General features: G+C 47.2%; 1 protein-coding gene across 7 annotated transcripts in view; it reads right to left on the bottom strand.

Annotated features, from left to right (window-relative positions):
• LOC121277022 (protein RUFY3-like) overlaps nucleotides 1–19,205 on the bottom strand; it is a 66,429-nt gene extending 47,224 nt beyond the window's left edge. For 3 of the 7 annotated variants that reach the window (XR_005942784.1, XM_041185899.1, XM_041185931.1), the window contains exon 1: nucleotides 18,638–19,201. Coding sequence is in view for 6 of the 7 variants with exons in the window: in XM_041185899.1 (XP_041041833.1) it covers nucleotides 18,638–19,007 (370 nt within the window). In the remaining variant the exon portion in view is untranslated. Of the gene's footprint in view, nucleotides 1–1,520; nucleotides 1,571–15,425; nucleotides 15,527–18,637 lie in introns of those variants that run through there. The other 4 variants (XM_041185941.1, XM_041185889.1, XM_041185914.1 and 1 more) reach the window with 4 other exon arrangements.
• Between the last annotated feature and the right edge of the window lie 6,577 nt (nucleotides 19,206–25,782).

The following is a 25,782-nucleotide window of genomic DNA, read 5'->3' as shown; positions in this document are numbered from 1 at the left end:
GCTCATCAGTGCAATTGCACATTTATATAGCACCATTATTGCAGTAAAAACCTCCCAAGGCACTTTGCAGGAGCATTATTAAACGCTGAGCCTCATAAGGAGATACAAGCTTGGTCAAAGGCAGTTTTAAAAAGGCTGTTAAAAAGAGGCGAGGTAGAGAGGAGGAGTCAACACAGGACTGAAGAACATGATTATGCTACCCTTCCACACTCCGCAGCATTGTTACATTGACTTTTACAGCACAGAAACAGGCCATTCACCAGAGGAGGCGTTCTATCTTTTGATTCCCATAAACTAAAAATAATCACAGTTGAGTCTCAAAAATGCTGGAGCTTTATCAAGTGTGTTCCTTGCTGCTCTCCGTGTGGCTGGTGAACTGATTTCACTGTTACTCAGCAACGTGACTCCAGTGCAGCATGGAGTAAAACATGGCGCCCCCAGATGTACATTCTCAGAACAATTAGTTCGAATTGCGAATAATATAACAACATAATAGGAAGTGCAAGTTTATGGCTCCACGTAAATCTCCTCACAACCCTTCTCCGTCACACCCTAGGGTTGCCAACCCTCCCAGAACCAGCATCAATCTCCCTATGCCGGGAGATTTTAAGAAGGCTGTTTTAAGCCAATCAGTCACACCATTCATATTTCTGAGCCACAGCTGGCACCTAGTCAAATTCAAATCCTAAACTGTGGCGGTGGGAGGGGAGAATGAAGGAGGACCCCAGCTGGCTGGCACTTTTAGCAGGCTGCGGTGGGATTGCTGAGGGCTGGAACTTCACTGAAGGATGCTGCTGTGATTTGAGATTCAGTCTGCAGCGTCACACCTGATACCACTGTGCATTCTCAGGTAAGAAATACTGTTACATTGAGCTGTTATTTCCTTTTCAAAAAAAAAGGAATGGGTTTCATTTTTTAACCATGCAGTGTAAAGTCCAGAAATGGACCATCAGACTTCAGCATCTGCTAACAGTGATAAGACAGGTGGAGAGAGAGAGAAATCTGTGCAAAGATGCAAAAAAAAAAGTGAAACAAGAAAGAAGAAATATCTCTGGAAGGCACTGCCTGAGAGTGTGGTGGAGGCAGGTTTAACTGAAGCATTCAAAAGGGAATTAGACTTATCTGAAAAGGAAGAATGTGCAGAGTTACAGGGGGAAGATGGGAGAATGGCACTTAGTGAATTGCTCATGCGATGAGCTGGTGCAGGCAGGATGGGCCGAATGGCTTCCTTCTGCACGGTAACAATTCTGTGGTTCGCGAGAGTTCCAGGGAGAGAATTCCGGATTTGGGGCCCAGGCATCTGAATGCGTGGCCGCCGTGACGGAGCAATGGAAATCAGGGAAGCTCAACGGGAAGAGAGAGATCTCAGGAGGGTTGTAGTAAATCGCCAACTGTGTGTTTGTGATCTCTGTAAATGGCCGCACTACCTCACTGATGTTAACACAAGGTCGGAGAACATTGTGCGCTAGGGCTGGAGCCACTGCAATGTACAAGAGCTGATAAACAATCCTGTTACGCACCTTCAGCTTCCTCAAGCATCTGATCCACCCAAACTGTTAAATCCTCCCAAGAGTCTTTGCAAAGAGCAGCAAAAAGTAAAAAGAAAAAAATAAGGACAAAATGTCATGCAAATAAAACCACCACCAAAAAAAAAACAATTGCTTTTAAAAGTTATGGAAAAATTAAAGGGGGGAAACTGCAAAAATGACACAAGGCCGGTAATGTTTCTCTGGCGATTGTTCATGTCGTACACAAACCATTTTGTCTGTGTGTATAGTGTCAAACTGCAGCAGCAGAGAGTCCCCTAAGTATTAATTCAGGATACCGCTGGAGCACATTTAAAGGCAAACTCAAATCATTTGAGAAAGGGATGAAACTCGTTAGAGTTTAATGGAATGCAGAGAGGAAATGAAGCCATTGTAAATACACAGCTCCATCACATCTAGAAGTACATGAAGCACAGTGGGATTGGAAAATAACACCATTCTCCTGCGCTGGATTGGTTTCCGTGCCCATGGAAACACCCACAAAGTACAACAATAACATTTAAGGTCACTCATCACCTCCTTTACAAGTATTGGGCTTTTAAGCTGTGGGGTGTCAAGACAGTTTATTCACTGATCCAATGCACTCTACACCTTTAATAATCCTGTTTCAATGCAGGATTCCTCACAGCAACTTCTTAACGTCAACTCCGGCTCCTTTGGGAAAAGGTAAAGTAATACCAACAGGTTGTCTCAGCGCCAACATCACCGTCACCCCCCCAGCACACCCCCACCACCCACACCCTCCCCCACCACCCACACCCTCCCCCACCACCCACACCCTTCCCCCACCACCCTCCCCCACCACCCACACCCGATCCCCAACACCCCCACACCCGATCCCCAACACCCCCACACCCGATCCCCAACACCCCCACACCCTCCACCATCCCCACCCGCCTCCCACCCCACAACTCACATCCAACCCTCCACCCCCCCACACCCCTCCCCACCCAACCCCCCCACACCCCTCCCCACCCCCACACCCAACCCCCCCCACCCAACCCCCCCCACACCCCTCCCCACCCCCACCCAACCATCCCCACATCCAACCCCCACCCCAACCACACCACCCCTCTACCCCACCCACACCCCCCCACACAATTACAACTCTAAGAAATATTCACTTGTCTTAATCCCGGCTCACCTGGAGGTGTTGAGAGCACTTGCAGAGAGAAAAAAAATCTAGGGCAGAAATAGAAACATAAGGCCTGGAATTTTACTCCTCCCCCAGGGCAGAAGATCAGGTGACATGGTGGGGGCACCATGTCTGTCACCTACTGACCTCTGCTGGAGTTTTAACCGGTGGAGGGGACATGCTCGCTGCCCTTGGGCCAATTAAGGCCCTTAAATGGCCAGTGTCCGTGTAAGGGGCTCCTTCCACCACTGCAGGTATTTTATTAGCAACAACACCAATTAGTCAGCACCTCCGCAAAAGACTCCAGCCAAGGAGTGGTTTCCCCTTCCCCAATGTGCTGGCTCCCTGCATTGGCGACCTCAACCTCACTCAGCATACCTGAAATTTAGACTAACAGCATCCACAAGTCATTCACCTCTTGGACATCCCCAATTGACAGCCGCACCATCAGTTGCCTGGGCCCTAAACTCTGGAATTTCCTCCCTAAACCTCTCCACATCTCTCCTCCCTTAAGACATCCTTCCAAAAACTTCGCTCTTTGACCAAGCCTTTGATCACCTGTCTTCATCCCTCGTCTGACTGTATCAAATTCTGTTTATTAACGCTCCTGTCTTCGCAGGTGCCTCATGCCATGTGTTAACGGTGCTATATATAAATGCAAGTTGTTGTTGGCAAGTCGCAGGATCCCGATGAGAAGTAAGAAGCCTAATTTCTATTATCCCTTACTGCTGACCCCACCGTCACCAGCCCACCCCCCCACTGCTCTTTAACTGGGACTTTGGAGACCAATAGTGTGACCTCTCTTGTCAAGAAGCATTTTGAAAACTAGAAAGCCCAGAAAATGTAAATGGACAAGTTCCATTTTCTTCAAATGTAAGTATCGGTGATTGTATTAGCAAGTCATGCGTTTTCAGGACTATTTCAACCACCGCTGTGACTAACTTCCAGTAAACCCTTTGCCAGGGCTGAAACACTCTTACTGTTGTGTTAATGCTAAAGAATTAATCTCAAGTGGCCCATGAGATACTCATTACATAGAAACTATTTGCTCTCGCGGGGGTGGGGGCAACCCAGAACAAGGGGGCAGAACCTTAAGATTCGAGCCAGGCCGTTCAGGGGTTGATGTCAGGAAGCACTTCCTCACAGAAAAGGGGTGGGGAAATCTGGAACTCTTTCCCCCCCCTTGGGCGGGAAGAAAAAACATAAAATTTTCAAAATTGAGATTGACAGATTTTTGTTGGGTAAGGGAATTAAGGGTTACAGAACCAAGATGGTTAATTGGAGTTAAGATACAGATTAGCCACGATCTCACTGAATGGAGGAAGAGGCTCAAAGGGCTGAATGCCTCTTCCTGTTCTGATGATACTTGAATTATTCAAAAATAAGAAAACAAGAATGCCAAACGCATTGAAGAATAATCTCAATTTGCTGTGTGTTTGCATATAGATTAGATACTGGCCTCTAGTGTGCAGCTAAGGTCAAATATTGATCTGAAATCATCAGTGGAATCAGTAGTGTTAAGCGGTCATAAACCTCCCTGTGACAATATGAGGGTGACGTTGTGTGGAGGGGGAGGGGCAGTGATTAAAGAAAAGGTCCTTCTGGCTCCAAGAGGGACAAAAAGGCATTTTGACCTTCCAGTTTGATTTTACTGGAAATGGAAAGGTAACGAAGCACCTTTACACTGTAGTCTTCCTTGGAATCGCAACTGAAGGGCACTGAAGTAGTTAAAGGAATGGTCAAGTTTTGTTTCAGCTTATTCTAGGACGTTTTCTGTTTGGGGAAAAAAAAAAATCTTCAGAGACTTGGGGGAGGAGGAATTGAAACAAAGCTTTGCAGATAAACTGTAGAACTAAAATCAAGCTGTTACTGCCACAAGAGCTGCCCAAAGCTACAGTAAAAGATAATCCAAGAAGATCTGTTTGGATGGCCTGGGCAGTGGTAAATGCTGCCACTGATTTCATGGAAACACACAGCAAGAAAGAGGCCATTCAGCCCATCGTGTCTGTGCTGATTCTTTGTAAGAGCCATCCAATCAGTCCCACCCCCTCCCTGCTCTTTCCCCAGAGTCCTGCAAAATGTTCCCCTTTGAAGTGTTTATCCAATTCCCTTTTGAAAGGGACTACTGAATCTGCTTCCGCTGTCCTTTCACCTCCCCTCTTGCTCTTTACTAATTTCCATAAATCTGTGGCCTCTGATTACTGACACTTAACCAATGGAAACAGTTTCTCTTTATCCACTCTTGTCTAAACCATTGATGATTTTGAACACTTCTGTTAAATCGCCCTAAACCTTCTCTGCTCTAAGGAGAACAGTCCCAACTTCTCCACATAACTCACCCAGCCCTGGTATCATTCTTGTAGATCCCCTCCACACCCTCTCCAAGGCCTTGACATCCCTCCTGAAGTGTGGTGCCCAGAATGGACTCTATACTCCCTAAACAGTGATTTATAAAGGTTTAGTATAACTTCCTCACTTTTGTAGTCTTTGCCATTCTTTCTAAAAAAAAAATCCAGGATCCTGTTTTTCATTTTTAAAAAAAGCTCATTAACTTGTCCTGCACCTTTAAGGATTTATGTACATAACCCTCCAGGTTCTCAATTCCTGTACCCTGTAGAGTTTATATTGCCTCTTCTCATTCTTCCTCACAACTTGCCTGTTGCAAATCACCATCTTAACCTTCAACATACTACTGTTAAAATGAGGATTACAGAACCTTAATTAGCTTAACAGCTCACAGACCCACTTGCCTCTTAAGACTTGCGAGGCTTTCTTTTAAAAGAAATTAATTCTGAGGCACATCTTTGAAAAAAACTTTACAGCTAGAAAACCCAAAATCGAGTCTGTATCCCTAAACCTAAAACCTTTGGTCGTACAATAAAGCTCTCAGTGCACACAGAGTCTCTCTCCTGACTGTGGAAACCCTGCATCTTTGCAACAGCGTGGAAGTGAAAGAGTTAATGCTGGCGACGAGGAGAGATCCAGACTAAGCGAGACGATCAAAACCCTGACTCAAGTTACGAGCAAGTGCATCGTTCTGCCCTGCCCCTTCCCCCACCCCTCCCCTCCAAATAAAAGGCAGCAGTGAAAATATATGTCTTTGTATTGTCCAGTACTCCCAGGACAACTGATGCAGTTCCAACGGTCAAGCATCAGGGATGTGGGAGGGCGTGTTTCGGGTGGGGGGTGGGGTTGGGAGGAAAAGGAACACAGGAAAGGCAGCAATAGAGCGCAGTCATCGCACCACTGGTGACCACAGATCAGCACATTCTTTCCAAGATGGCCTTCCTGGTTTTCCTTGAATAGGAAGTTTGACCAGCTAATTCTTTTTAATACAAGATGGGCTCTGTGTTGCTGCATACTTTTTGATGTTGCAATTTTTAAAATCAGGAATTTTTAAAAAAAAAATAAACAAATCCTTTGTAGGTTCGAAAGGAGGGTTGCATCAGCTCACCGCATCTATATGCAGGAAGGGACCAGCTTCCAAAAAAAAAATCAACACTGTGATGCAGATGGATGAGACACATATAAAGGCAGTGCCAATTATTAAAAAAATTGAGTCCCGTCTAGCACATAAACAAAAATAATATCCGAATTGGCTTTCAATGTGGGCAAAAAAAAACATTTAGGTTTACAGTTCACACTGGGATTTAAAGCAAGAGACATGGGTGACAGCAGCAATTTGCAGGTTCTGTCCCCCATACCATCAACATTTAAACAGTAGAAACAGTGAGCAGATATTTCAGGGTTTTAATGATCAAAAAGAGATGTGCAATAATGACAATATTCACGATTCAAAGCTGCTGTCATGGTTACTAGGATTGGAGGTGGGGGTGGGAGAACAAAAAAAGAAAAATAGGAAAGAGCAGCTTGTAGCGTCTGCAAATCATCGTTACCTTCATGGGTGGGTTCTGGGTCAGGTGTGAGAGAGATGTCGTTCAGTTCCCGCAAACAGAGCCACTCTCCATCAACGGAGACTCGAAAGTTACACAGGTAGATGGTTTCTCTGGCAGCCTGGGTGATCTTGTCTGTGGTGGGGGTTGGAGCATCACTCTGGGGAGTCAGGTCAGACATGACGACTCCACTGGCCGAAAGCAAGAGGGGAAAAAAAAAATCCTGCAGCAGAAGGGATGGCTTTTGCAGGACTGAATCACAGTGCAGAGAGAGAGAGAGAGAGAGAGAGAGAGAGAGAAGGATGCTTTGTGCTGGGACTGCGGTGGCCACTCAGAGACAGCCTCAATAGCACGGGTAGATTAGAGAGTGACCCAGCAAACGCTGTTCTCCCTTTAAGCACTCTCTCTCTCTGGGATTCTCTGGAATAGTAAACACAGGCAAATCAAATCCTTATTTTCTGCAAATCTGCAGTATTACCCAGCTCCAGACCTCCACTGAAAAAAAGGATGTCTGGCTGCTAAATATTCCAAAACGAACAGGAGATGCTCAGCAGCTGCGTAACTGGATTTCTCAGCTCACTCTCGATTCAGTCAGCACCATTCTCAATAATTAAAAATAAAGAGGAGGAGATCAGTTCTCTGCGCAGTTTGGGTGTAGACCAAAATGGCTGGCTAAATGCAACCGTGTAGTGAAAATTCAGCATCACATGACGTTGGTCGTAAATGCATAAACAATTCCTGACACAGCTCAGGGATGCTGCAACATACAATTGGTGCTCACTTGCCTCCTAGTTCCAGCCCCCTTAGCTCAGCCCCAATTAACCACACACACATTCATCCATTTCCAATCAGGCAAAACGCAATGCACACAGTCATCAGACACCTCAAGTAGAGCACATGCAGTCCCTACAAAGAATGATGCAATGGGTGATTTAAATTAAATTATACCACACAACAAAATATTTTTTTTTAAATTTCAAAGTTTGCAAATATGAAATTTCAAAATGTTGTTGAGGATAAACAGAGTTCAGGAGGACACTGGTGAAATGGAATTTTATTTTATGTTTTTATTCGTTCATGGGATGTGGGCATCACTGGCGAGGCCAGCATTTACTGCCCATCCCTAATTGCCTTTGTTCAGAGGGCATTTAAGAGTCAACCACATTGCTCTGGGCCTGGAGTCACATATAAGTCACAGACCGGGTAAGGACAGCAGGTTGCCTTCCCTAAAGGGGATTAGTAAACCAGGTGGGTTTTTACAACAATCGGCAATGGTTTCATGGTCATCATCAGAAATGGATGAACGTGCGTGAGTGGTTAAAAATTCCAGATTTTTATTGAATTCAAATTTCACCATCTGTCTGGGTGGGATTCAGGAACCCAGGTCCCCAGAGCACTACCCAGTGTCTCTGGAATACTAGTCAATGACAAAACTCTATGTCACTGCCCCCCTGCTTTATCCAGAGGAGTGTGATGTAATTCATTTTTGGGGGGGGGGGGGGGGGGGAAAGAATGAGAAGAGGCAATATAAACTAGATAGAACAATTTTAAAGGGACACAGAGACACCTGGCGATGAACATAAACAAATATCTGAAGGTGGCAGGACAAGTGAAGAAAATGGTTTGAAAGAAAAGCGTCAAGGATCCTGGCCTTTACCGAGACATAACATTAATACAAAAACAAGGTAGAAATTGCTAAACCTTTACGATACACTGGTTAGGCCTCATTTTAGGAAGGGTGTCAAGGCCATGAAGGAGGGTGCAGTGGAAATTTCCTAGGATGGCAGCATGAGTGAGGGACTTCAGTTAAATGTGGAGAGACTGGAGAAGCTGGGATAATTCACCTTCGAGCAGAGGAGCTTAAGGGGAGACTTAATAGAGGCGTCCAAAATCCGGATGGGTTTTGATAGGGTGAATAAGGAGAAGCTGGCAGGAGGAGGGTCAGTAACTGTTGTGATATTGTACACGTGCCAATGCAGACGATGACCTGTACCTTTAAGAAGCTGCACTGTGTATAAGGCTGGAGGATAAAAGGACAGCCTCCATGTTAGTTCACAATTGCCTGTGATCTCTATTGCAGGTGCTCATTACTGTCTGTGACTCTATCTGTAAGACTTCATGTATACCTTGAGTCAGGCATTGAGGCAAGTAATCAGCCTACATAACTGTTAGGAACCAGGTTAGATCGAGGCCTGTGCAGAGCTGTATATAGGAGCTGCTAGGAATAAACTTCATGTAATTGTGTTTGACCAGAACCCTCATCAGTCTCAATATCTTGCTTAGCGTACAGCCAGATCTCGAGGTCTACGTCGAGGCCCTCAACATATATGGTGGCAACAGACCGTAAGAAACCATGACAGTGAGTAGACAACTCAGATTGAAGGTAATTGGCTAGAATGGACAAAGTCAGATATTATTTACAAAGCCAGTTATTGTGATCTGAAAGGGTGGTGAAATAGTAACGTTTTCAAAAGGGAGAGAGATAAATATGTTAAAAGGCAAATTTTGCAGGGCTATTAGGAAAGGGCAGAACAGTGTGACTAATTGGATAGCTCTTTCAAAGAGCTAGTACAGGCATGATGGGTTGAATGGCCTCCTCTCTGCTGCAAGATTCTACAACACAATTTACAGGCTATAGCCATAAGGACAGGAGGAGGCCATTCAGCCCTGACCTATCATTCAACAGGGTCATTGCTGGTCAGTATTTTAACTCCATACACCCACCTTCATTCCGTCACCCTCAATACCCTTGTATAGCAAAAAAAATCAAGTGATCGTATTTTAAATAATTAATTCAGCTAGCATCACCTCCAGCACTTCAGAGCTACCAATCTGTCAAAACTGTCACATGTTGCTGTTAAATCTGAAAATTCCCTGTATGGGTCTGTTGCACCATACCTTTGGAACACCCAACATTCTGTGCAGCTATGCTACAACACAAAAGTGCTCACACGAAATTATTCAAAAAGGGGGAGCTCACTTAAATAAATCACCCATACACGAGGGGGTTGCTGGTCACACCCTAGTGGGGAAATAGATGGTTAGTTAATTAAGAAAGGAAAAGGGAGAGACATTAATTGGCTAGATCCTTCCAAGAGCCAGCACAAGTTCGATGGGTCAAGCAGCCTCCTGTTGGAATCATTCTACATGAGGGAATGAATACGCAGCAAAACTAAAAACTCAATTAGCCTAAAGCTATCCATCACAAATTGTCACATGCCGGAAGGAATTAGTCAGAATTTTAAGTACAAGCCTCCAACTTGAATCTTCCACCCAGCTTTCAGGGTTTGTACCTGAAGCATCGACTGACTCCTGCATCAGTGGGCAGCACTCTCCTCCTCAGAGCCAAGAGGTCGTGGGTTCAAGTCCCACTCCAGAGATGAAAGCAAAAATCTAGGCCAACGCTCCCAGTTCTGTAACTGGGGGGGGGGGGGGGGGGGGGGGGGCACAGCCGTCTTTTAATGGGAGATGTGAAGCTGGAACTCCCTCCCTAACAGCACTGTGGGTGTACCTACACCACATGGACTGCAGCGGTTCAAGAATGCAGCTCACCACAGGGCAATTAGGGATGGGCAATAAAAGCTTAAATGCCGGCCTCGCCAGTGAAGTCCACATCCCATGAATGAATTTTTTTTTTAAAAGCTGTCCACTCAGGTGGATGCAAAAAAATCACATAACACTATTTCAAACAGCAGCCAATAGTTATCCATCAAACAGGCATCATGGGGTATGATGAGAGTGGCCATATGGTGTTGAGATAGAGGATAAGACATGTTCATACTGAATGGCAGAGCAGGCTCGAAGGGCTGAATGACTTACACCTCTTCCTATTTTTCTATGATCTCATTGCTGTTTGTGGGATCTTGCTGTGTACAAATTGGCTGCCATGCTTCTTTCATAACTACAGCGACAATACTTCAGGATTTCATTGACAATAAAAGTGCCTAAAAGGATTTCCTGTGGTTGTGAAAGGAGTTACATAAATGCAAGTTCTTTCCTTCTTAAGATTTCTCTAGGAGGTTAATGCCTCCAGATTTTCCTGTTTTTCAAGTCTCAGACATCACAGAATTTTGAGTGTCGTCTCCATTGTTTAATTTACTGTCACCTCTTTTCCTGGAACATTCATGTTTAAAAACATGTATAGAGGGGCAGAGCTTCTAAGTCATTCTTATGACGTGGGCTTCACTGGCTTAGCCAGTATTTACTGCCCAACCCTGATTGCCCCTTGAGAAGGTGGTGGGTGAGCTGCCCTCTTGAACTGCTGCAGTCCATGTGGTGTAGGTACACCCACAGTGCTGTTAGGGAGGGAGTTCCAGGATTTTGACCCAGTGACAATTAAGGAACATCCGATATGTTTCCAAGTCAGGATGGTGAGTGGCTTGGAGGGGAACTTCCAGGTGGTGGTGTTCCCATCTGTCTGCTGCCTTTGTCATTCTAGATGGTAGCGGTCGTGGGTTTGGAAGGTGCTGTCTATGGAGCCAAAGGTGCAGTGCATTTTGTAGATGGTACACACTGCTGCTACTGTGCATCAGTGGTGGAGGGAGTGAATGTTTTAAAGGTGAAGGATGGGGTGCCAATCAAATGGACTGATTTATCCAGGATGGTTTCAAATGATTATTGTTGAAGCCACACTAACAGTAATGAAGACTTGTGCTCCAGAACTTGCCGCACCCCCAGCCAAGCTGTTCCAATACAGCTACAACACTGGCATCTACCCAGCAATGTGGAAATTTGCCCAGGTATGTCCTGTCCATAAAAAGCAGAACAAATCCAACCCAGCCAATTAATGCCTCATCAGTCTGTTCTCGATCAGCAAAGTGGTGGAAGAAGTTGTCAACAGTGCTACCAAGTGGCACTTATTCAGCAACCACCTGCTCACTGATGTCCAATTTGGATTCTGCCAGGGCTACTCAGCTCCTGACCTCATTACAGCCTTAGTCCAAACATGGACAAAAGAGCTCAAGAGGCGAGAGTTACTGCTCTTGATGCCAAGGCAGCATTTGACTGAGTGTGGCATCAAGGAGCCTGAGTAAAATTGAAGTCAATGGAGATCAGGGGGAAAACTCTCCACTGGCTGGAGTCATACCTAGCACAAAGGAAGATGGTTATGGTTATTGGAGGTCAATCATTTCAGCTCCAGGACATCACTGCAGGAGATCCTCAGGGTAGTGTCCTAGGCCCAAACATTTTCAGCTTCTTCATCAATGGCCTTCGTTCCATCATAATGTCAGAAGTATGTTCAGCATCATTCGCGACTCCTCAGATACTGAAGCAGTCCATGTCCAAATGCAGCAAAACCTGGACAATATCCAGGCTTGGGCTGACAAGTGGCAAATCACATTCACATCACACAAGTGCCAGGCAATGACCATCTCCAACAAGAGAACACCTAACCAACTCCCCTTGACATTCAATGGCATTACCATCACAAAATCCCCCACTATCAACATCCTGGGGGGTTACCATTGACCAGAAACTGAACTGGACCAGCCATACAAGTACTGTGGCTACAACAGGTCAGAGACTAGAAATTCTGCCTCAAGTAACTCACCTCCCTACTCCCCAAAGCCGCTCTACCATCTATAAGTCAGGAATGTGATGGAATACTCTCCACTTGCTTGGACGAGTACAGCTCCAACAACACTCAAGAAGCTCGACACCATCCAGGACAAAGCAGTTCCCTTGATTGGCCCCCCATCCACAAACATTCACTCCCTCCACCATTGACCCACAGTGGCAACAGATCCACAGTGGCAGCGTACACCATCTACAAGATGCACTGCAGGGACTTGTCAAGACTCCTTCAACAGCATCTTCCAAACCCATGAATGCTACCATCTAGAAGGACAAGGGCAGCAGATAGATGGGAACACCACCACCTGGAAGTTCCCCTCCAAGCCACTCACCATCCTGACTTGGAAATATATCACCATTCCTTCACTGTCGCTGGGTCAAAATCCTGGAACTCCCTCCCTAACCGCACTGTGGGTGTACCTACACCACAGGGACTGCAGCGGTTCAAGAAGGCAGCTCACCACCACCTTCTCAAGGCCAATTAAGGATGGGCAGTAAATGCCGGCCTAGGTATGGACATCCACACCCTGTAAATGCAGAATGGATAGCGAACTGACTCCAATTGGTCAAGGTGTTGCCATGGAGAACGCACCAGGGGCTACTGCCCCCAGACTTTTGATGCACCTTTTTGAATTAAACAAAAGTGTGGGTGCATTCTCCATGGCAACGCCTTGACAGAGTCAGCTTGCCAACCAATCAACACCCTTTTCTCATGCAATATCACTTGTTGCTTCCTTTGAAATTTGGCATTCTTGAGTCTGTCCTGATGAGTGTGAGACGAAAAGCTTTGTCAGCTTGGCTCTCTCTTCAGAAATGCTGTACCATGTATTCTACCAAGCTGCCTGCAGAGAATCAAATCTCTCTCTGAGATCATCTCAGCTCCTTAGCTTTTGTTTCTTATACCTCATCGCTCTCACATTTTATCTTCTCACTTTGCATTTTTGTGCAAGGGAGAAACATGGGTGCACAATATAGAATAACATTATATAAAGGGTTCCTGTATTTATGAAATAATATACTTCTGACTCACAATGAAAACATGAAGGCCATAGGTGTTCAGATAATATTTATCCCTCAAAAGGTCACCAAAACAGATTACGAACATACGAACTAGGAGTAGGCCCCTCGACCCTGCTTCGCCATTCAATAAGATCATGGCTGATCTGACTGTAAACTCCTGCCTACCCACAATAACCTTTCACCCCCATGTTAATCCAAAATCTATCTCGCTCTGCCTTAAAGATATTCAATGATTCTACTTCCACTGCCTTTTGAGGAAGAGAGTTCAAAAGACTCATGACCCTCAAAGAAAATTCTCCTCATCTGTCTTAAATGAGCGGCCCCTTATTTTCAAACAGCGGCCCCTAGTTCTAGATTCTCGCACAAGCGGAAACATCCTCTCCACATTCACTCTGTCAAGACTAGCCTAGTAAACCTTCTCTGAACTGCTTGTAACACATTTACATCTTTCCTTAAATAAGGTGACCAATAATCCAGATGTGGTCTCACCAGTGCCCTGTACAACTGAAGCATTACCTCCCTACTTTTATATTCAATTCCCCTTGCAATAAACGATAACATTCTATTAGCTTTCCTAATTACCTGCTGTACCTGCGTGCTAGCCTTTTGTGATTCATGCACCACGACACCCAGATCCCTCTGAATCTGAGCTCTGCAATCTCTCACCATTTAGATAATATGCTTCTTTTTTATTCTTCCTACCAAAATGGACAGTTTCACATCTTCCCACATTATACTCCATTTGCCAGATCTTTGCCCATTCACCTAACTTATGTCCCTTTGTAACCTCCTTATGTCCTCTTCACAATTGATTTTCCTATCTTTGTATCATCAGCACATTTAGGAACCAAACCTCAGTCTCTTCATCCAAGTCATTTATATAAATTGTAAAGAGTTGAGGCCCCAGCACAGATCCCTGTGATACACCACTGGTCACATCCTGCCAACCAGAAGAAGTCCCATTTCGCCAACTCTGTTTCCTGTTAGGTGGCCAATCTTCTATCCATGCCAATACGTTACCCCTACTCTATGAAATTTTATTTTCCGCAATAGCCTTTGAGGTGACACCTTATCAAACGCCTTCTGGAAATCTAAGTACAGGACATCTTTATCCACAGCACTTGTGATTTAAAGACCTCCAATAAATTGGCTAAACATGATTTCCCCCTCAAAACCATACTGACTTTGCCTGATTGCTTTAAAATTTTTCCAAATGCTCTGTCATAACTTTAATAATAGCTTCCAACATTTTCCCTATGGCAGGATGTTGAGCTAACAAACCTTGTCCTGACCACACTGCTTTTTTGATGGGATCTTGCTGTGCACAAATTGGCTGCCATGTTTCCTACATCACAATAGCTAAACTCGAAAAGTATTTCATTGTTCACAAAGTACTCGGAGGTTGTGAAAGGCACAAAAAAAAAATTATGTTCATTCTCTGTTGTCAGTTGCTGGCACATTCAGCTCCAAGTTGGAAGGTTTTCAGTTGAAAAAATCCACTGCAGGTAGCAAACATTCTCTTGAAGATGCTGTATTTCTACTGAGGTGTTAAACCAAGGCCCCCTCTCTGCCCTCTCAGGTACTCTTAAAAAATACTCCATGAGCAAAGATGATTCCCAGTCAACACCCCCTCCCTTAACAACCTCCCCCAGGTACCATGCCCTAAGAGGGCTTTGGCAACCATGGACTTCCATTGGTTTGGTCCATGATTCCACTTGGTAAAGTACTGCAGTGTCTGCTGTTGTCTTCTGCAGTGTGGCTGACCAGAAACTCTCCCACTCTTACCGCATGCCATCAGGTGCATTTGAAGGATTTACAGGCTGATAATCAGCCTTGTTTGGCCATGTTATGAACACATCTTCCCTGGCCATCAAATCCTGAAGTGGAACTTGAACCCAAAGCTTCTGGCCCGGAGATAGAGACGCTACCCACTGAACCACAAGACCATCTCCTCCCTCAACCAATTAAAAAAAAATCAACTGCTCATTTATTTGACCTACTGTATGCGGGATTTTGCTTTGTGCAAATTGGCTGCCACATTTCCTTACACAACTGCAATTACTCAAGTTACACATTGGCTGTGAAGCATTTTAGCAATTTTGGGTTATCCCAAGGGAAAGAACATTATTAACACAGAATATTCCAGCTTTATGTTTTAAAGCACATTTACAGAAATGTTATAAAATATTTCAACAGCACCTTCAGTGTAAAAACAGGACAAAAGACACTTTGCAGATTTGCTCCTATAACACCTACCCCATCTTTCATGATTTCGCAAAATAGAACTGAAAATTGCTGTCCAGAATTCCAGAGTTAAATGACATGACATCCCTATTCACTCAAAACAACACAGGATTTCTGACACTTCCTGTGCACAGGAAGAGACCAAGTTTCACTAGACACACACCATCAAATGGCGAGAGGTGGCGCGGGGGGAGGGGGAAAGAGGGACAGGTGGCGCGGGGGGAGGGGGAAAGAGGGAGAGGTGGCGCAGGGGGAGGGGGAAAGAGGGAGAGGTGGCGCAGGGGGAGGGGGAAAGAGGGAGAGGTGGCGCGGGGGGAGGGGGAAGAGGGAGAGGTGGCGCGGGGGGAGGGGGAAGAGGGAGAGGTGGCGCGGGGGGGAGGGGGAAGAGGGAGAGGTGGCGCGGGGGGAGGGGGAAGAGGGAGAGGGTGGCGCGGGGGGAGGGGGAAGAGGGAGAGGTGGCGCGGGGGCAGGGGGAAAGAGGGAGAGGTGGCGCGGGGGCAGGGGGAAAGAGGGAGAGGTGGCGCGGGGGGCAGGGGGAAAGAGGGAGAGGTGGCGCGGGGGGGAGGGGGAAAGAGGGAGAGGTGGCGCGGGGGGAGGGGGAAAGAGGGAGAGGTGGCGCGGGGGGAGGGGGAAAGAGGGAGAGGTGGCGCGGGGGGAGGGGGAAAGAGGGAGAGGTGGCGCGGGGGGAGGGGGAAAGAGGGAGAGGTGGCGGGGGGAGGGAGAGGTGGCGGGGGGGAGGGAGAGAGAGAGGGGGGGAGGGAGAGAGAGAGGGGGGGAGGGAGAGAGAGAGGGGGGGAGGGAGAGAGAGTGAGAGAGAGAAAGAGATGCAGGTAAGGGTGTAGTCCAGAAACAAGGTCTATAAATACATGAAAGTCATGAATAATGCAAATAAAGAATTCAGGAGAAACTTCTTTACCCAGGGATTGGTGACAATGTGAAACTCACTCGCAGTGGGAGTGGTTGGAAGTTGGATAAACACATGACGGATATGCTGACAGGGCGAGATGAACAAGAGCAACAGACCATCAACTGCAAGTTCCCATCCTGACTTGGAAATATATCGGCCGTTCCTTCACTGTCGCTGGTCAAAATCCTGGAACTCCCTCCCTAACAGCACTGTGGGTGTACCTACACCACAGGGACTGCAGCGGTTCAAGAAGGCAGCTCACCACCACCTTCTCAAGGGCAATTAGGGATGGGCAATAAATGCTGGCCCATACCAGACCCCAGGAATTATTAATAAAAATGATTCGAGGGCTCAAAAACTCAGGGTATAATTTAAGTGAGGGGCCTCCTGTCAAGCTCATGGGAGAATATCAGCTCCATCACTTTGACAATACAAATTCAGGCAGCTGTGTTCAAAGTTCAGGTTTCTTCAGAGATCAGGAGATTCTCTCTATAATTTATTCGGAAGGATTTATTTTCTTGCAGTGATGAAACGGACAGATCCAGCATTATACAGTAATAGTAATTGTCAGCCACCAGTCACTAGCAGCACTCTCTCCATTGAGTCAGATTATGCTTTCAAAGTGCAATTGGAGCACAAAATCCAGGCTGACACCCCTGGGGCCGTACCAAGGGAATGCCACACTGTCGCGGGTGCCATCTTTCAGATGAGACGTTAAACCCTCTCAGGTGGATGTAAAAGATCCTGCGGACACTATTTCGAAGCGAGCGGGGAAGGGGGGGAGGGGGGGGGGGTGTATTTGAAGAGGACACGCTGAGCAGTTCCACAAATGCACTGTAACTTTGGTAAAATTAAACCACCTCCCTCCACCCCCCCACCCCCCCGCCAAATACTCAGACAGGTGGTTAAGTTGCAATGTCTGGTTCCCCCCCCCACCCCACCCCACCCCGCACACCGGCTCAGTCTGGCAGGAAAACCGGAGCAACTCCAACTCCAGGAGTTTGTACAACTCTCGGGGTTCGCATTAAAATGCAAACATGCACCGTATGCAGCACCCCAACCCCCTCACTCCTCCTCCTCCTCCTCACCCCCCTCACTCCTCCTCCTCCCCCTCACCCCCCTCACTCCTCCTCCTCCTCCTCACCCCCCTCACTCCTCCTCCTCCTCCTCACCCCCCTCACTCCTCCTCCTCCCCCTCACCCCCCTCACTCCTCCTCCTCCTCCTCACCCCCCTCACTCCTCCTCCTCCTCCTCACCCCCCTCACTCCTCCTCCTCCCCCTCACCCCCCTCACTCCTCCTCCCCCTCACCCCCCTCACTCCTCCTCCTCCCCCTCACCCCCCTCACTCCTCCTCCTCCCCCTCACCCCCCTCACTCCTCCTCCTCCCCCTCACCCCCCTCACTCCTCCTCCTCCCCCTCACCCCCCTCACTCCTCCTCCTCCTCACCCCCCTCACTCCTCCTCCTCCTCACCCCCCTCACTCCTCCTCCTCCTCACCCCCCCTCACTCCTCCTCCTCCTCACCCCCCCTCACTCCTCCTCACCCCCCCTCACTCCTCCTCACCCCCCCTCACTCCTCCTCACCCCCCCTCACTCCTCCTCACCCCCCCTCACTCCTCCTCACCCCCCTCACTCCTCCTCCTCCTCCACCCCCCCTCACTCCTCCTCCACCCCCCCTCACTCCTCCTCCACCCCCCCTCCCTCCTCCCCCTCCTCACCCCCCCCTCCCTCCTCCCCCTCCTCACCCCCCCCCTCCTCCTCCTCACCCCCCCCCCCTCACCCCCCCCTCCCTCCTCCCCCCTCCCTCCTCCCCCTCCTCACCCCCCCCCTCCTCCTCCTCACCCCCCCCTCCTCACCCCCCCCCTCCTCACCCCCCCCCCCCCCTCCTCCCCCTCCTCACCCCCCCCCTCCCTCCTCCCCCTCCTCACCCCCCCCCTCCCTCCTCCCCCTCCTCACCCCCCTCACTCCTCCTCCTCACCCCCCTCACTCCTCCTCCTCACCCCCCTCACTCCTCCTCCTCACCCCCCTCACTCCTCCTCCTCCTCACCCCCCTCACTCCTCCTCCTCCTCACCCCCCTCACTCCTCCTCCTCCTCCACCCCCCCTCACTCCTCCTCCTCCTCCTCCACCCCCCCTCACTCCTCCTCCTCCTCCACCCCCCCTCACTCCTCCTCCTCCTCCACCCCCCCTCACTCCTCCTCCTCCTCCACCCCCCCTCACTCCTCCTCCTCCTCCACCCCCCTCACTCCTCCTCCTCCTCACCCCCCCCCTCACTCCTCCTCACCCCCCCCCCCCCCCCCCCCCCTCATTGCACACCTACCTCTCCGGGGCCTGGTGCTGCTGCTGCCGCTACAGGGAGAAGCCGGCGGGGAGGAGCCCGGCGCCAGCGCCAGCTCCAGCTCCAACTCCAACTCCAGCTCCAGCTGCAGCTGATCGGCCTCCCCGTCGGGCGAGCCGCCGCCGCCGCCGCCGCCGCCGCCGCCGGCTTTATTCCGGACAAAGTAGATGACCGGGTCTTGGTCGGAGGTCGGCACCGGGGATACGGGGCTGCAGCGGACGTCTCCGTTTGTTGTTGTTGTTGTTGTTGCCGCCGCCGCCGACCCCGACCCCGGGTCCAGCAGGGTCGGGCCCGCCGCCACCGATTGTAAAACTTGCGGGAACCCCGCCGCTGCTGCAAACTCCTCCGCCATGATCGGGGCGGGGGCGGGAGCGGCGGTGGTGGTGGTGGTGGCGGCTCCAGCCCCTGGAGCGCGTGACAGTCCCGGGGGCCGGAGCCCGGGGATTTGGAACGTTGGCCCGGGAGCTCGAGCTCGAGCTCCAGCCACTCGCGCTGCACCCGCTGCACCAGCCGCTGCACCAGCCGCTGCTTAATTGCACCCCATCTTCCCCTAGCTCTTCATCATTTTATTATTTTTCTTTCCAAGAGCCGTTCATTTCCCTCCTCCTCCTCCCTCCCTCCTTCCTCACCCACTGGATGACTTGTTGTTGCATTTAGTGCATTGTCCAATGGCGTCACTTTTATTAACATAGCTCCCACCTCCTTCCTGGGCTCTGTGTGTCTTTATATATATATATATATATACATATATTATTGTTTTTAAAAGTCGGTGCACCTTTTTAGAAGGTGCTGCAACATGTAGGGCGTGCTTTCATGATCGCTCCATATTTTTTTTTCAGCCTGAAAGTATTGGGACATCGCAATCGGCTTCGTCGTGGCGAAATTACAGTGGGAAACAAATAACCCTCCGGCACCTTCCACGTTTTCACCAATTGCAAAGTGCTGGAGGGGCTGCAGTGCAAAAAGCATTGAGGTTCCGAGAGCCAAGCGAACTCGTCACACGGTTTTAAGCGTGCAACCCGAATTTGGTTAATGAGGAACGTAAACATGGCTGCGTGTTGTTTCCATTGGATTGCAATCTGTACCGCACTCTTGGCTGATCATAAATTGTGCCGCTACCGTTTACACTCCCACCCCTCCACCCCACCCCACCCCACCTCCTAACTTTGACATTCCAGTCTACCGTTTCCTGCATCCTCCTGGGGGAGGTGAGTGAATGTGATGGATGGATGAATGAATGGATGGATGGGTTAATGTGCTGCATTCATTTATCAGGAGATACACTGTGCTCCTCCTATTCTCTCACCCTTCAAGTTGCAATAAGTGATAGGAGGTAGTGTTTTTATTTACTATATTCCCAATGCTTTCACTGTTTCATTGCATAAAACATGGGCCATTATATAAAATGCATCCTTGCCAGACAAAGGTTATAACAGGCTAAAAGATAGAGTAACGGTATGAAATAGGTGAAACATATTAATTTATTTAACTTTGGGCTTTTGCCTGCTAAACGAGCTCCTGTTTGGAGGACTGCAAAAGCAGAGAGGCTGCAGTTCTCCTGAGGACAGAGCAGGTTAGCAGGAGATTTAATAGAGGTGTTCAAAATCAAGAAGGGTTTTGATAAAGTAACTAAGGAGAAACTGTTTCTGGCCACAGCTAGAGTATTGCATGCAGTTCTGGAAACCGCATTATAAGAAAGATGTGATTGCACTAGAGATAGTGCAGAGGAGATTTACCAGGATGTTGCCTGGGTGGAGAGTTTTAGTTATGCGGAGAGATTGGATAGACTGGGATTATTTTCCCTGGAGCAGAGGAGATTGAGGGGGGACATGATTGAGGTGTATAAAATTAAGGGGCATAGATAGGGTAGATGGGGAGGAATTTTTCCCCTTGATGGAGGGATCAATAACCAGGGAGCATAGATTTAAGGTAAGGGGCAGGAGGTTTAGAGGGGATGTGAGGAAGAATTTTTTCACCCAGAGGGAGGTGGGAATCTGGAACTCACTGCCTGAAAGGGTGGTAGAGGCAGAAACCCTCATAACATTTAAGGAGTATTTGGATGTGCACTTGCGATGCCATGACATACAAGGCTATGGGCCTAGTGCTGGAAAACGGGATTAGAATAGTTAGGTACTTGTTTGACTGGCACAGACTCGATGGGCTGAAGGGTCTTTTTCAGTGCTGTGGACCTCTATGACAGTCAATGACCAGTGGACACAGATTTAATATAATCACCAAAAAAAAAATCAGGGGGCGGTGGAAATGAGAGGCTTATTTAAACGGTGAGTTGTGATCTGGAATGCACAGCCTGAAAGAGCGATGGAAGAAAATTCAAGATGAGAATTGAATAAATACTTGAAAAGGAAGAATTTGCAGGGCTGTGGGGAAGGACAGGGAGAGTGTGACTAATTGGAAAGCTCTTTCAAACAGACAGCACAGGCATGATGGGCTGAATGGCCTCCTTTTGTGCTGTATGATTTGATAATGATGCCAGTTTTGTTTCCAGTGAAGAGAAAGCAAGTGAAAGAAAAAGTGCTTGATCTATAATAGTTTAACTCTGCCTTCTACACATAAACTCCCAAGTCCATTACCTATCAGTGCCATGCCTGAGTACTGTTTCCCAACTCCCATTTTCTGCTATTGACTCTGGTTCCGCCCACCAGGCAGCCATTCTGACCTCTCTGTCTGGTCCCAACACCTATCGCCAACCTGATGCATTTTGCCTTGCATTCTCACCGTATGTTCTGGACTTTGAGGAAGCTATCAGTTAAAACTGAGGACCAAAGTCAATGAACATAAATGCAAGATAGACAGATTTTTAATCAGTAAGTGAATCAAGGGTTATGAGGAAAGGGCTAGAAAGTGAAGTTGAGGATTATTGGATCAGCCATAGTCTCATTGAATGGTGGAGCAGACTCGATGGGCCGAATGGCCTACTTCTGTTCCTACGCCTTAAAGTCTTATGGCACATGGCATCTTTGAGCGAGCAGCAAAGTGCTGAGGGATGGTAGTCAAAGGATGGCTCAAGGTGTTCACTGTGGCTTCGGGGATACTCATGGTGGTCTCAGTCCCATTTAAAGGGGGCACTCAGTCGGCTCAAAGACCTTCACACCAAAGCAAACTCTGCAGGCTCGACACACCTCTAAATTAATGTTAAAATAAAAACACCAGTCCCATATTGCCACAGCTTGCACTTTTTGGAAAACACTTCTCTCAGGCCCCGCAAGGCTGCTGTCTGCTTTCAGATGCCAAAAGTAACCCTTCAGAAATTCAAGCTCCACCCAAATTTTGAATGCTCCCAATTGTTGCATTACAACAGTAACAACATCCGGCATTTCTATAGCACCTTTTAACAATGTAAAATTTCCTCGGGTATCCCACAGGAGAGATTATTAAACAAAGTTTGACATCATATCCCATAAGGACACATTAGGACAGGTGACCAAAAGCTTGGTCAAAGAGGGAGATTTCGGGAGTGTCTTAAAGGAGGAGGGAATGGTAGTGAGGTGGAGAGAAATTAAAAGAAAGAAATAATTTGTATTTCTACAGCACTTTTCTTAAGCTCGGACATCCCAAAACGCTTTACAGCCAATGAAGTGCTTTTTGAAGTGTAGTCCCTGTTGCAATGCAGAAAACATGGCAGCCAATTAGTGCACAGCAAGCTCCCACAAACAGCAAATTCATAAAGCAGATCATTTGTTTTTTTTTTATTTACAGGATGTGGGCTTCACTGGCTGGGCCAGCATTTATTGCCCATCCCTAATTGCCCTTGAGAAGGTGGTGGTGAGCCGCCACCTTGAACCACTGTAGTCCCCATGGTGTAGGTACATCCACAGTGCTGTTGGGGAGGGAGTTCCAGGATTTTGACCCTTGAACCGCTGCAGTCCATGTGGTATAGGTACACCCACAGTGCTGTTGGGGAGGGAGTTCCAGGATTTTGACCCAGTGATAGTGAAGGAACAGTGATATATTTCCAAGTCAGGATGGTGAGTGACTTGGAGGGGAACTTGCAAGTGGTGGTGTTCCCATGTATCTGCTGCCCTTGTCCTTCTAGGTGGTAGAGGTCATGGGTTTGGAAGGTGCTGCTTTAGGAGCCTTGGTGAGTTCCTGCAGTACATCTTGTAGATGGTACACACTGCTGCTACTGTGCGCCGGTGGAGGAGGGAGTGAATGTTTGTGGATTGGGTGCCAATCAAGTGGCTGCTTTGTCCTGGATGGTGTCAAGCTTCTTGAGTGTTGGTGGAGCTGCATTCATCCAGGCAAGTGGCGAGTATTGAGAGATAAATATTGGCCAGGACACCGGGGATAATGTCCCTGCTCTTCTTTACATAGAGGCCATGGGACCTTTTATGTTCACCTGAGAAGGCAGATGGGGCCAGAGTTGAGGGCCCAGATAGCTAAAGGCATGGCTGCCAACGGTGGGAAGATGAAAATGGGGGATCCTCAAGAGTCCAGAGGAGCACAGCCATCGTGGAGACTTGTTCAGCTGGAAGAAATTACAGAGAGAGGAAAGAGCAATGGAGGGCGTTTGAGAACAAGGATGAGAATTTGAGAACAACAAATGATGCACAGTAAAAACCCAAAAGGAGAGAAATAAAAAGGGCAAATGAGAAAGTAGGGCCTGAGAGGAGCCAAGGGTGAGGAAGAAATATGTGAAATAGAAGGGCTGGGCTTGGGAGCATGAGAATGCATGTAGGGAATTTGAGTTCCTTAAGCATGACAGAGATTAGTAAAGACATATCCTATCCCAAAGGGGATCCTTCTGCAGGTGTATTAATTGAGTCAGAAATGGTGAGACTGAGTGCACCGAGTACCTTTTACATTCGAATTGAATAGCACAACTTCTAATTAACTATCTGGAGAAACTTCACTGGATCAACAATCTCAACAAACACTGAAGCAACACCACCAACCCGACTCCAAAATTCAACTAAAACTCTGGTAGAAAAAGGGAAAATGTTGCAAGAAATCAGTAGGTCAGGCAGAACCTGAGAGAGAGAAATGGGGGAGGGGGCAGGGAGTGGAGAACAGAAGGGAAGGTTTGTTACCATTGTTGTGGTTCTTAGATGGGGTTGTTCATGGTCTACATTCACAGGTACTGCTGGAGGCAAGGCTGTTGGTAAATTCAACCTTTATGAACATAATATTAACTCTGTGCAATACAGATTTAGCATGAGGCTCTACATACAACTATCTCTCTCCATGGTCTGTTGTCATGTGATCTTACATTATGAAGTAGGCTATATACTTACCTATCTGACTTTAACCCCTTATACTGCAGAAGGCAGGAGAGATTAAATGACAAGAGGGATGTTAGTGCATGGTAAAGGGAGAAGGTAATGGGACAACTAAAGAAGCTAATGACCAGTCAAGAGGAGGCGTAAATGGGAAAAGCAGACTCATTAACTGCTGCCTGAAAAGAGGGGCAGAAGCTCTGGTCTGAAATTGTTGAACTCAATGTTGAATCCGGAAAGCTGTAAAGTGCCTGATTGGAGGAAGAGGTGCTGTTCCTCGAGCTTCCTTAAAACTATGTAGGAAGCTGGGGACAGAAAGGCCAGAGTGAGAGTGGGGCAGAGAATTAAAATGACAAAGCAGGTCGCTAACCAGAGGTCACAGATTTAAAACAATTTTAAAACAAAAGAACTATAGAGAGAAAATGAGGAGAACTTTATTCAAAGAGAGGGCTGTTGTGATTTGGAACATATTCAGCCCATCCTGCCAGTGCTGGCTTTTTGAAAGGACTATCTAATTAGTCTCACTCTCTTCTTTCTCCAGCGAGCCTTGTAGTTTTGCCTCTTCAAATATTTACCCAATTCCCTTCTGAGTGTCCCTGTTGAATCTGTTTCCACCGCCCTTTCAGGCAAACCGGTGTTTTTTTTTTTGTTCAGATTAGGGACTTTTTAATACCAGTTTTAAGAAAACTTAAAATGAAATCCTGAATTATTCAAATGGCAGAATTTGGTTATAAGTATTAAGAATCCAGATCACAACAACTCGCTGTGGATTTTTGTCATAGTTGAGGTGTTTTTTTTATTTTTGATAAACCATTTTATCAAATCAATCTGGTTCCTAGATTACACTATCATCTCGGGTCTGATAAGGTGATTATTCTTCCATGATCTCAAGTCCAGGAGAACACAAAAGGGCTCGTGACATTTGTACATCTGATGTGAGCAGATCTCATTAACAAAGGTGCTCTGTTTGATAATGGGCTAATGCAACTTTGCCAGACATTGTGTGTATATCAGGTTACACTTTACTTCGCAAGAAGCAAGGGTTTACTAACGGGAGTTAGCGCTGAACATTAAATTAAAGATAGACTTACATTTCTATAGCACCTTTCACAACCTCATGATGTCCCAAAGCAGCCAATAAAGGATATTTTGAAGTGTAGTCACTGTTGCAGAGTAGGAAACACAGCAGTCAATTTGCACACAGCAACAGCATTGAGGTTTCAAGAGCTAAATGAACTAACAGTTCGTTTAGCAATAGGATAATGACTAGATAATTTGATTTTTTAAAATTTTGATCCAGGATTAATATTGGCCAGTACAGCAGGGATAATACCCCTACTCTTCAAATTATTGCCATTGGATTTTTTTTACAGGCACCAGAGAGAGCAGACAGGGCTTTGATTTAACATTCCATTTGCAAGACAGCACCTCCGACAGTGTGGCACTCCCTCAGTACTGCACTGAGAGTGCTAAATATCTGCTTCAGCGGTGAACATCATCACGTGCTGTCTTCTTTAACCTCATCCTTTCACGGAGACAAGAGACAGAGTCTCAAATGGCCTTCTACATAGTTGGTTAACAATTCCATGTTCTCTCTTTTATTCTTAATACTTATAACCAAATTCTGCCATTTGAATAATTCAGGATTTCATTTTAAGTTTTCTTAAAACTGGTATTAAAAAGTCCCTAATCTGAACAAAAAAAAACACCGGTTTGTCAACCGGTCCAGCAACACCCAGATTTTTAAAAATTCCCATCCTTGTTTTCAATCCCACGATAATCTCCCTATCTCTGCAACATCCTTTGACCCTACAACCCTTCGAGATCTCTGCACTCCTCCAATTCTGGGCTTTTGAGCAGCGCTGATTTTAATCGCCCCACCATTGTCAGCCG

Source organism: Carcharodon carcharias, chromosome 1 (genome assembly GCF_017639515.1).
Source record: "Carcharodon carcharias isolate sCarCar2 chromosome 1, sCarCar2.pri, whole genome shotgun sequence".
Taxonomy (NCBI): domain Eukaryota; kingdom Metazoa; phylum Chordata; class Chondrichthyes; order Lamniformes; family Lamnidae; genus Carcharodon; species Carcharodon carcharias.
This window is presented reverse-complemented; position numbering and strand designations above follow the sequence as displayed.